The sequence below is a fragment of the Cottoperca gobio genome, chromosome 13 (genome assembly GCF_900634415.1).
Source record: "Cottoperca gobio chromosome 13, fCotGob3.1, whole genome shotgun sequence".
Taxonomy (NCBI): Eukaryota; Metazoa; Chordata; class Actinopteri; order Perciformes; family Bovichtidae; genus Cottoperca; species Cottoperca gobio.
This window is the reverse complement of record NC_041367.1, coordinates 11,955,777-11,968,361: the sequence shown is the minus strand read 5'-3', so window position 1 is coordinate 11,968,361 and position 12,585 is coordinate 11,955,777. Positions and strand designations below refer to the sequence as shown.

Genomic DNA, 12,585 nt, shown 5'->3' with positions numbered 1-12,585 from the left:
CTCTAAGAATTGATGCAATTTTGAAAATCTGTTACTAGAAAGTATCAGCACATGCAGGGACATTTTAACAGTATAGTCCCATATTATCGTCCCTTAAACAAGTTAAAGAAGAATGTCTGCTAACTCGTGTTTTGGTAAAAATCTTTACTTGCAAAGTATATGTTTTACGGACACTATACAAAAAGTTAAAAGAAACTAATCAAACAGAAACAACCAAGTAATAAAAGCCACAAATTAAACATTTGAGGGCAGACTCAGTGGAGACCTCCACACATGTGACGTAGAGGAGGTGGTGGGTGAGAGAGGGGTGGAGGTGAAGGGCGGTGGTGTAGGGGATGTGGGCTTCCTGGAGGTGAAAAGTCGTTGTCAGAGGAAGCGAAGACTTCTCCTGAGGTTCCTCCAGAGCAAGATATTTGGAAACTGAATGAAGAGATGAGAAGCATCAGAATCAAACACCACAATTTTAAATGTTGAATCATGTCTTAGTTGAACCACAAGGGGGTGCTGTTGTACTATGTAAAATCAGACAAATCACGTAAATGAATGTGCATTTATACAGCACCTTTCTAGTCTCCTGACCATTCAAAGTGCTTTTATACTTCATGCAAACATTTACACACACACATTCATAGACTGGTGACAGGGCTTCCAATTTAAAGTGCCAAAGTGTTCATCATCTAATCACAAACACTCACCGATGGCTCAGTATCTTGTCCAAGAACAGAAAGTTAAAAATGAGAGCTGCCAATCAGTCTTTACATGATCTCAGATTGTCTTTAAAGAGACAGTTTACAGTAAGTGTTTTTTCCCCATTATCTGTAGTGCTATTTATCAATCTAGATTGTTTTGGTGTGAGTTTGTTTTTGCCATGAGACTAAACGCCAATGGTGAATGTGTTCATCCAGTATCCATGGCTTCCTGTGGTTGTGGTCATTAGCTTGGTAATTGTTTCATCCTGTTGGAGAAATGTCATCTCTTCTTTTCTTTTTTTGTAAATTAACATTATGTTAGTACACGTGTATGGAAGCCCTTTCCCACCACTAAAAGAAAAAATAAGATGACAATTTAGCCTCGTAATGAAAAAAAAAAGATTCATGTAAGTCATGAGACATTTTCTCATAATAACGACTTATTCATTGTTATTTCTCAATATTTTGACTTAGCCTTTGATTAGGGCATTAAGTCATTATTTCATGGAAGTTTTTCAATATAATGACAAACACGATAGCATTAGATTATTAAAGACCTGCTGCTCCATCACTGACCCGTTAACGTCCGTGTTCCGGTCCCTCTGCCTGCGGTTCTTGAACCAGTTGCTGACCTGTGTGGTTGTCAGGCTGGTGACTGCCGCCAGCTCCCGCTTCTCCCGGGTGGAGGGATAGGGTTTATGGCGGTACCAATCGCGAAGTATACTCCGTGATTTCTCCTGTTGGTACATTTAATAAATAAAAAAGTGCACTATAAACACCAGAGTAAATATAAACCCAGCTAGCTAAAGCTGAAGTTTAGATGTTGCCAAATGTATGCCATTTTTTAAAATTACATAACTTTTTAAAGTAAGTTTCAACAATTATTGATGAATGAATACATTTCTCAATTTTGACAGTTTTCACCATTGTAATTTCTTAGTGTTGGAAAAAGTAGTCGGATCAAAAGCTTTGTTCAAATAGCCTTGCCAAAGTGTGAAAATACTCTATTACAACTAATAGTCCTGCATCTAAGTGGTTTCCTGAAGTGAAGTATCATCAGCAAAATGTATTTTAAAAGTAAAAGTAATCATACAAAAAAAAGCTTGTTTAATCAGTATTATTAATATACTAATATGTACATTTAAAAGTTGTTGGCCTCCTTCTTAACATGGTAATCTTTACCAAATAATGATATTTTAAAGGAGGGTTATATATTTTTAATTTTAAGTCTGAATCTGCAAAGTAACTAAGTATAGCCTAATTATAGATGTCAGATAATTATAGTTGAGTAAAAAGAGCAAGTTAACAATAATTTCCCCTATGCAGTGGTGAAGTAGAAAAATAAATCAAAAATAAATATTCAGAACTGTCTCTTAAAATGTAGCACATACTAGAAAGCTATATAACAGTTGTGAGAGCACATTCAGGATAACCTACCTTGAAGCAGTAGCTGGTCTCCTCTCCGTCCCAGATGGTGTGTGGTAGAGGAAACTTCCTCCTGATGCGATACTTCCCCACAGCTCCCAGGGGTCGGCCCTCTCTGCTTCTCGGTCTCCGTGTAGTGGGCTCTGAGCCAGAGCTGCTGCAGGAGCGGATGGCTTTGTGGGGAGAAGGGGAAGCCTTCCAGCAGGGTGTAGAGGTCACTGAAGCGACCTTGGTGAAAGGCCACTGCGGCTTTAGCTTTCAGCACACTCTCGAGCTCCCCAGGGCGAGGAGATGAGAAGGAGGAGGAGGCGAGGGAAAGAGGGGGAAGAAGAGTGCGGAGGAAGCCAGCAAGACGATCCATGCAACCGCTCTGCAGAAGGACCTCGCACACACAAGCCACCTGCTCTGCTGTGAAGATCATTACTGTGGAAAAGGCCCCAAAAGGTCCTGAGATGTGAGTTCAACCAAAGTTTGCGTAAAGATATCTTCTAACAACCCCTCTTAAGTTTGAGGGAGCCGAAGTCTCCGTGGGGCATTGTGGCTTGTCTGTGGATGAACAAGTGAATGTGTGTTTATCATTACTCATCATGCCCCGGCAGAATCGAATCACAGGTAACCCGAGATGATCAGGGTTATAACAACACACCATACTCCCCGCCTTTTCTTGTCCAAACACTTGCATGCACACCCTCACACACATTTTGGATTTGCTTTTGTACCGGCATTTACAGAGAGAGACAGAGAGAGAGAGAGGGGGAGTAGGATGGTTTTGCCGTGCAGAAAGAAAACACATTTGAATAAATTTTCCTGCCAAATTAGAAGCAAAATCTTCAGACAAATAATTTTAGTGCAAACAATAATTCCGTTTCCAACACACATAATAAAAAAACGTTTTTTTGTAAATGTAGTTTATTACAATATTATGTAATATAAAAAATAGAATGCATTTGAATATAAAAAACATTGAATGACAGACACAAACAATCCCTTTCACAACTATCAAAATACATTATCTTTGGTTAAATCTGGAGTCATATGTGTAGGTAGGAGAGAGTAAAAACATATCCCAGGTTACAAACAAACGGGTACAATGTGCATAAGCCCATATTTTGGTAAGAAATGGCTCATATAAACAAACGCAGGCTACTGTATTTTACATAATGGACACCTTTCCCTTTACCCCTAACTATTAATTAGAATTTCAGTAACATTGTCAAAGCTATTTAATGATCTAAAAGGCCACTGGGAACAAATGACCTTAACATTTGTTAACATGGGGGCGACCTACTGTATTTGGAAATGACCATCAAAATTGATTTAATACCTATAGTGTAAGATTGTAAAACCTCAGTTTGCACAACAATGTGACCTTCCAAGTGAAAATGAATATTCATTCATCATTTCATATCTGCGTTTTTCCACGGAGTCATTTTCTTACTGATTGATACATGCTTTAAATAGATTAAATGTACAAAAAAAGACAAAACAACAGACATACTAAAAAAATACACACACAAACGGCCATTATTGTAACTAGATTGAACACTGAAGTGTATTTTTGTGTACCATAATTGGCCAAAGGTTTGGCCGCTACCCGTGTTATTATGACAGTGGAAAAGTCGTATGATACGATGATGAGCATTTTTATCAGCATCATATTCTGTCAAGAGGGGATTATTAAAGTCCAATTAGAAAAATATATTTTTGGATATTGAAAGGACATTTCAGAACAGAATATGAGTCCAGCCACTGTCACAACAACACGGCAGCGCAGCGTAAACATTGTGTTAATGAAAGGTGCAAAATATACAAATAGAGGAGATCGAGTTATGACCATGCAACCAAAACGGTCACATTATGTCTCACTGGAGATCAAACAGACACAGAAATGTGGGTATTGAAAACAAGTCCATAAAGTGAATCCCAAAATTTGGTCGGGTGTATAGCGCTTGTAAAACTGTGTAAAATAACATCAAACCAAGCTTTAAAATAAGGCACTTATCAAAAGGTTTTGAATGCATTTGACAACAAACATCACAAAGTGGGATCACAGCAAATGTTTTAGTGTCATGCTTCATTTAAAAACATTATTCAAAAAACGTATTCTCATCTCCCAAGTGTACTGGCTTTTCAAACTCGGACAATCGTGCCACATAATGTCCTATAAAGAACTAAACATGCATTGCATAGAAAATAGACCCTTTTAAAAATCAACCAAGTTCTGTTTGTGAGGAATATAATCGTCACTATATTCCTGGAGTGTTGGTCAATTACGTCCTCTGAGGAAACTATTTCTGGATTCAGGCTTTTGCCAAACAGTCTGGTGTATAGTTACTGCGGTGACTCCACAACTAACTACTTCTACTGCCTGCAAAAAAAACAAATATCTTTTCCAAGTACAGCTGAACTTTGTCCATAGTCCACAAAACTGCAAAGAAGAGCTGAGAGGACATGCAAAGCCATGACGCCTTGCATAATAGTTTTTCTTTTTTTAACACCAGGACCTATAACTGGACAAAGTAGAATAACCTGTGTTAGTTCTTCTGTCTGCATCTGATAATGCAGATAAGGCACGTACGGATTTTAGTTAAAAAAACAACCTCTGAAACGCATGAGAACATCCCATATAACACTTCCCATCCATGTGAAATAGAGCTGCAGAGGATTTATCTCAAAAGCGCCATGATGGTATCAGGCCAAGAGCATCATCGTTGAACATGTCCGAACCGGAACATATTGTAAAAAAACATTTGGCTCTTAGAGGATTGACAATGTGGAGAATCTGCAAAGTACTGTGCGTTTCATCGTTTCTTTTTCTTTTTTAAAGAGACACTGGGTTGCCGACCAGCAGAGTAAACAGACTACAAGCCCAGGTCATCATCCACAGGGACAGACTGGAGCTGAGTGAGGATCTTGGCATCCCCGTCCATCTCCTCTGGATTCCCCAGTGCCGAGTTGGTTTCCACATCCTGCTCTGGAGAGGGGCTTCCCAGAAGCAGCGACTCTCCTCCAGGTAGGCCTAACAAAGCCGGGTCTACAGGTAGGTCCCCCTTGCCACGGACATCAAACAGAGTTAGACTAGCCGACGTGGAGAGCGGCACAGGGCTCCAGGCTGGTTGGGACAACTGGATGTTGGGTGTCACCCCACTGTACATGGGACTGAGGGTAAGCATACTTTCTGGAGTGAGAGTGTTTGGTGCTGTAGCGGTGACTGAATGGTCCAGCGCATGATACGAGGGGACGGCAGGTGCTCCAGCCTCTGGAGCACAGTACGGTGGAGACGAGTTGATGAAGTTTAGGGGAGATGATGCGAGGCTACTGGGGGTCAGGCCTGAGGTGGTTGAGACTACAGGAGGGGTGGATAGGGTGAGAATGGGACTCAATCCATTAGCAGAGATGGGTGACGCATCAGAAACTGCTTTCAGGGGCAGACTGGTGAGTTGAATGCCTGCTGGGATGGTCAGAATCAGCTTGCCTTGCTGCACACTCAGGTAGGGGCCTCCACCGAGGAGAAGGTTACCTAGGATGGTGATAAATGATACATTGACAGCAATCAAGACAAAGCAACAACATAAAAAAAAATAAGAGGTGCACCCCTATGAGATGAAGCACCATCATATGTGGAGGCATCAAATTAATTTACAGACCAATACTTATACTAATACTCATAATGACATGTGTTTTAGACAATAAACATTTGCTGTAAGGAAAACATTTGTCAATATAGAGAACATTTTGGGGGTGAAGTATTCCTTTAATAATCATATCTGTTTTGGTATTCTGTACAAATATATTTTAAATATATATATTTTAAAAATGGTGTGTGTATTACAATCCGTTTTATTTTCCTGGACTTTCTAAAGCTGCAGATGCTCAATTGTTTTGTGTCAGAACAGATTCTTTCAGTTTTGAGTCATTGGTTCTTGAGTGTGTTATGTTACAATGTTATGCATAAAATAGCCTTCTGTAGTTTAATCAATTGACAAAGATTTATGAAAATAGTTAGCTTAAGCAATGTGTACAATTGAGCGGTCTCTCCTCCAGCTCTCTTAATGTCACCAGAGGTGTTCCTCAAGGTTCGGCTTTAGGACCCACCCTTTTTACAATTTATGTAAATGATATGGGTCAAAATATTGAATGCCTCTATACATCTTTATGCCGACGATACTGTTGTATACTGTTGCCTGCCCTTGCATTTGAACGTCTGCAGTCTGCTTTTAACATTATTCAGTCGCACCTATTCCATCTCAGGTTGGTGTTAAATGCAGACAAGACAAAAGGTCATGTTATTTTCCAATAAGGGTACCAGCTGTTCTTCCCTGCATCATGTCTGCACAGGGTACCCCCATTGAAATTGTCAACACCTACAAATACTTAGGCATCACTATTGATGACAACCTCTGCTTTAAACACCATATTGACAATCTTTTAAGGAAACTGAAATTAAAACTGGGCTTTTTTTAGAAACAAGGCCTGCTTCTCCACCAGTGCTAGAAAACGTCTTGTGGCTGCCACATTTTTGCCGCTCTTGGACTATGGGGATGTTGTGTACATGAACACCTCATCTCACTCCCTTCATCTGCTGGACGCTGTGTATCATGAGGCTCTGAGGTTCATAACCAACTGTAAACCCCTCACACACTGTACTCTTTAGTCAACTGGACATCACTATCAATGCGCAGATCTCTGCACTGGTACAAATTCATCTACACATCTAAGCTTGGACTGCTGGTCATCTACATATCCACTTGCATATCACACAAACAATACAGCTATGGGCTACAATCTCAGAACTACATCACTCTGTCCGTCCCCTCAATTCGCACGAAACTTGGAAAAAAGGCCTGATCGGCCCCCTCAACCTGGAACACGCTTCAGCAGGAACTTAAGCTGTCCAGCTTGATGCCCCGAGGAGATTTTAAACTAAAATCTGGAGAAATCATCTGTCGGTGTTTGTTCTTGCAATACCTAAATCTACGCACTTTGCACGATTTTTTATGATGTTTTATTTGACTGTTGCCTCTGTGTTTAGTGTCCTGTCTGTAACTTTGTATGGTACTGTTACCATCTGATCAGGTCTCTCTTGAGAATGAGACTCCATCTCAGGTTGTGTCTCAATGAGATTTTACCTGTATAAATAAAGGCTAAATAGAATAAAATAAATAATCAGTTTATCACTATGATATTATTGAAGCAAAAACGCCAATTTTCAGAGCGTCTTGGTAGCCAAATGGTTACAGCGCATGCCATATAAACACAACGTCCTAGACTGATAGTTGTCTTACAAACAAGTAACATGAGGATAACACCTTGGGCATTCAAACTTTGAGGGGATTTTTTGTTCTTTTCTGACATTTTATAGACTTATAGAAAATAATCACCAGATCAAATGATCAAAAACAATTGTTAGTCCAAATCCTACAATATTTCATCTCATTATGTATGGTTTACTTATGTAAATATATATATATATATATATATATATATATATATATATATATATATATATATATATATATATATAAATATAAAATGTAAAAGCTCTGCTTTCTACATTTATCCACAAATATCTAATGCATTCAGTGTACCTGGAGAAGCAGAGGGCAGCTGAATGATCCCAGAGTTGAGGAGCTGCACACCAGGGGCCATGCTGGTTGGGGTACCCACACTCTGAATGGGCCTCAGCTGGTTTATCCTCAGAGGACCCTGGGTGACCCCTGCAGGAGCTGAAGTCAAGATCTGTAAGGGCACCCCAGCAGAGGGGATGGAGAGAGAAGGACTGGCAGGAACCACTTGGGGGAAAGAGATGGTGGAGGACGTTTGTATGGGGGAGACGGGGACCAGCTGAGGCATGGAGAGGGGGACTAACTGTGCTGCTGTGGTGCCTTTGGGGACTACTTGTGTATGGGAAGAGATAGAAATAACCTGTGGGACCTGGATTTTGCTGGGTATGGAGTTTGTGCTTTGGTCCTCCAGCTGGTGTAGCGTTCGCTGTGGGAGCAGATTGTTGTTAAGCTGCGAGATAGAAACTATAGTCGTGGCTCCTTCGGGCAGAGTTGTTAAAGCATCCTGCTGCAGTTTATTGCTTGTGTTAAATGTCTGGTTTTGGAACTGAGGAGCTGGCGAGGTGAGGGGGGACACTGGGACCAACTGAGGGCATTGGGACACCTGGGCTCCTGAAGAGTGCTGGACCAGTTGGGACACTGGTATACCCTGGATGGAAGGCACGACCTGGGGCAGAGAGAAGACCTGAGGGGAGGAGTTGCTGGTGTAAACCACGGAGCTACAAGGGTTTAAGTGGGAGCCAGCAGTCGCAATAACAACATACTCCCCGTGCTGACTGGAGATGGGCATGGCAGGACTGGAGATTACCATGCCTGTGGACGACAGCGAGGCCGAGAGAGACTCCTGGCGTTGGGTGTTTTGCGTTAAAACTAGTGAGGGGAAACTGGTTGGGGAGGACAGAGTTGGGGAGGAAGGAGATAAAGATGAAGAAGAGGAAGATACTGTCTGGATGCTGCCCTCTGATTCAGGGACACCGATGAAATCCATTGCATCCATTTTGGTTTGCAGGGGAAGAGAGATGATGGAGACTGGTGTGGTGTTAGTGCTAAAAAGACTGCTCGGCTTGGCCTCAATGGCCGAAACCTTGTGCGGTGCAATAGAAACGGCTTGCTGCAGCTGCTGCATACTCGGTTTGGTTATTACCTGAGCCCCGTTCAGAATTAAAGGAGAGTTAGTTGGAACAGGACTCAGTGTGACTGTCTGGCAATCGCCCAAGCTCAGCCCATTAATTATGACACCAGCACCAGTACTGGAGATGAGGGAATTTCCATTAAGTAGCAACGACTGAGAGGCTGTGAGGAAGCCACCGGACCCGTTGAGGATGAGCTGGCCTCCCGCGCTACAGGGGACGGCAGAGAGAGAGATGATGGAAGCTGTGGAGCCAACAACCTCCTCTGGTTTGTCAGAGGCGTCGTCCATGGGGCTCGCCTCGTCATCACTGCTGTGGTTCCCATCAGACTCACTGGAGGAGGAAAAATAAATGGGTCAAATGAAAAGGGAAATGTGTGTGGCTTTAGAGGGTTTATCAGTGCACAACTAGAACACACATGAAACAATTAACAAGCCATTTATTCCCTTCGCAATGTTCTGATCCTTTAAATGCTTTGATTTATTACATTAGGTGATCTATGTTTTGCAAAGCCCTGATTTTTGTTCAGGGACTAAAAGTCTTTGTGGATTATGCATTCTTAGATTTTCCTTTTGAGTCGCTAATCGATTTAAAAACTAAACTTTCTAAATATCTCTATTTAAAATGAAACGCAACATCTGGGCAAAGTACAAAGGCCCATCTGTGTGTTATAGAATAGAAAACATTTTTCAGTGGTTAACATGCACGCTGGCAAATATAGAAACCATATTATTATGATCCTTCTCGGCCTTTTCTTATCTACAAAAACGATCATATTATGCAATGGATCAGTACAAAACTCTTTCTGTCCAGACAGGGAGAAAAAAGTTGGATGCGATTCCTAGAAGCTCTTTCAGGGCGTGTACTTGGTTAATGTGTGTTCTGCCTGGTCAACCACAGATTGTCTGCCAGACCACAACAAATCCGCTGTATTATCTTTTATCTCCTCACAACTTGCCTGCTTTGTGAAATAGTGGCTGTAGAACTTTGAGATTTCAGCCTGTGTGAATTTAATTTTTTTCTTTTTACCACCCCCCACCTTTACTAGTTTAAGCTTTTACTCTAACCTCGGTCACCCTGCAGGCCCGAGGCAGCGGTGCAGGGTTTCAGGAAACTTGAGCCATGGTGGCAGCCTGGATCTCACATTTCATAACAAAGCAACATGCTCCTGCTCTCAGACCTGTGTGGCTTTACTGCTGTCAAAAGTCAGCTCCCCTGTCCATCTTCATACTTGGTGCATTTCTTTTAAGTTGTTAGTTTTGTTACTTTGACGTTTAATGTGTAAATACTCTGCGTATGCTGCCCCGGGTAAGCCTGTAGGTCTTTGTTTACCATGAACGTTTGGTCTGGGGGTTTCCGTGACAGTTCTGAGTGATCGTTAATGTCTAAAACACAACACAAAGTAACGAGCCGCTCTCAAACAAACAAACAAACTCAAGACAGCTGTCTACTGGATAATGACTTTTGAATGTCACCTAACTCCCTCCGTTAAGACTAAATACATGCGACAAATGTGTTTCCAGTGTTGTTGGTTTTGCTGGTCTTGCCTTTTACTGTGGGTCCCGGACGGGGTCCTGTCCCTCTGCCTGCGGTTCTTGAACCAGTTGCTGACCTGTGTGAGGGACAGTCCGGTGACTTTGGCCAGGTTTTTCTTCTCGTCCGGAGTGGGGTACCTGTTGCTCTTATAGCACTCTTTCAGGGCATTTCGGGACTTTTCTTTGAAGCAGTACACGGTCTCCTCTCCGTCCCAGATAGTTTTGGGCAGCGGAAACTTCTTCCTGAGCCGGTACTTGTCCACAGCGCCCAGGCTGCGGCCCCGGGACCTCTCCGCCTCCTTGTAGCGGGCTTTCAGGTACAGGTCCTGCAGGAACCCATGGTTAGACGGGTGGAAGTCGTAGCTATCCAGGATGGCGTACAGCTCCTTGAACTCTTCCCGGTGGAAAGCCACCAGTGCCTGGGCCTTCAGCAGGGTCTCGTTGCCACGTAGCAGCTCGGACGAAGGAGGTATGGTGGATAGAAATCTCCACAGGCGATCCACATTGCCCGCCTGCAGAAGGGCCTCGCACAGACATGAGACTTGGTCAGTGGAAAAACTCAGAGCCGCGTTTTGGAAACTTTGGAGTAATTCTTCCGAAATTTGCACCGGATCTTTCTCTTCTTTGGACTCCGTGGCTGTCGGCTCCTCTGGGCTGTTCTCAGATTGTTCTGTAGACTCCAAAGACAAGGAAGCCATTTTTTACTTTAACTTTTTTTCCTCCAGTAGTTCCTCCTCCTCTCTCTCTCCCTCCCTCCCTCTGCAGCACAGCACTCTCTCCCAATCTCCTCCAGTCGAGTCGACCAAACCATGAACGTGCCTGCATATTACCAGCAGCCACGCCCCTTGTCTATGTCTTTTGTTCAAAAGTACTTTATGCTATAGGCCAACCTTTATGTTAGAATATTATTCAGTTATTAACATATTTTCGTACTTGCTTATTATTTACTAGCTCGAGCACTATGTTCTTCTCAGTAGCGCTTCTTACATTTGCTGTTGGACAAAACTTGTTCCATGGCAATAATGTGTAATCTCAAACATCTGACTAATGTGGATCATCTACGGAACAGCATTAGGGCCACGCATAAAGGGGGGGAGTAAAAGGAGGAACAGCATAGTGCTATTTGAGAGTAAACTTGAAATGTAAAGATTAAAGTCAAACTTTTGAGAATAAACCAAACTACTAGTGTTACTATTTGCTATTATACTTAAACTTTATTTACAACATTAGGCACTAGTCACGCAGTAGCGTTAGTTTTACATCCCTGGAAAATGCTGGGTATTTTCAGGAGATTGAGATACACAATGGATATGTGTAATGAATACGACCACTCTGTCTGTTAGTGTATCCATGTTTGTACAGGTAAGACTTGTTACCAACCGGATCACATGGCTTGCTGTGCCTGAGATGGTTTCCTAATGTAAATACTGTAGGCACAAACACACAATTAGGTCTACACACAACAAGTATAATTTGCATTTGTGACGTGCCTAATGTTTGGATTTTTGCAACAGATGTGCCTCATGCGTACTTAAAGAAGAGAACATCCTGGATCATCAATTTAGACTTCAGTGCGTCAATGCTAGTGGCAACGTCTCTCTGCATTGAATAAACCAAAACTATGATACTTTCTGTACTTGAGGTAAATTCATTCATTGTAGTGCATATTCAGAAAATAAATGACTTCCCAAGATGTTTGCAATCAGTTATAATGATTAAAAACAGAAAGCTGGTATTGGAATGCAAATGCCTGATTCTCAGACATTAATGAGAAAATGTGTCTCAGACACATAATTTTGATGTTATTTATATGTGTCAGAAATATGTGAGCATGACAAGCAGATAAGGTGTGAATGAGGCAGGTTTGTCTCCCTCAACAACCGGAGGAATGTAAATCCTTGCTGTGGGACTGTAGGCTTGCCTCAGCCCCCCTCTGTTCCTCCCACTCAGCTTTCTTTGATCTCCTCTTTTCTGCCCATACATGCTGTAGTCTGTTATCTGTGCTTGATGAATACTTTAGTTCACTGAAATATGTCCATGAGTTAAGAAAAGGCTGGTTTTTCTAGAAGGGAGATTGTTTTATAAAATCCAAAATGGTCTATCAAACTGCAGAATGACAAAATAAGACAATTCATGGAATTTAAAAATGGAGGATTTACAATTGACAGCTCAAACCTATTCATAACAATATAGGCTTACTTCATTCTCCAGACAACATTAATGTCGTGCAAATTCAGCTTAT

At 41.9% G+C, this 12,585-nt stretch overlaps 2 protein-coding genes across 2 annotated transcripts; both read right to left on the bottom strand.

Moving 5' to 3' along the window:
* Positions 1 to 153: 153 nt before the first annotated feature.
* six9 (SIX homeobox 9) lies at positions 154 to 2,535 on the bottom strand. The gene is given in 4 exon segments (XM_029446924.1): positions 154 to 420; positions 1,266 to 1,426; positions 2,127 to 2,225; positions 2,227 to 2,535. Coding segments are annotated over 4 exon segments (735 nt in total). The 3' UTR covers positions 154 to 254.
* Positions 2,536 to 3,005: 470 nt separating this feature from the next.
* On the bottom strand, positions 3,006 to 11,354 carry six5 (SIX homeobox 5). The gene is made up of 3 exons (XM_029446660.1): positions 10,356 to 11,354; positions 7,703 to 9,141; positions 3,006 to 5,634 (listed from the first exon to the last, which is right to left on the bottom strand). The coding sequence occupies exons 1-3, from the start codon at positions 11,039 to 11,041 to the stop codon at positions 4,976 to 4,978; spliced, it is 2,784 nt and encodes a 927-aa protein (XP_029302520.1). The 5' UTR covers positions 11,042 to 11,354; the 3' UTR covers positions 3,006 to 4,975.
* Positions 11,355 to 12,585: the final 1,231 nt, after the last annotated feature.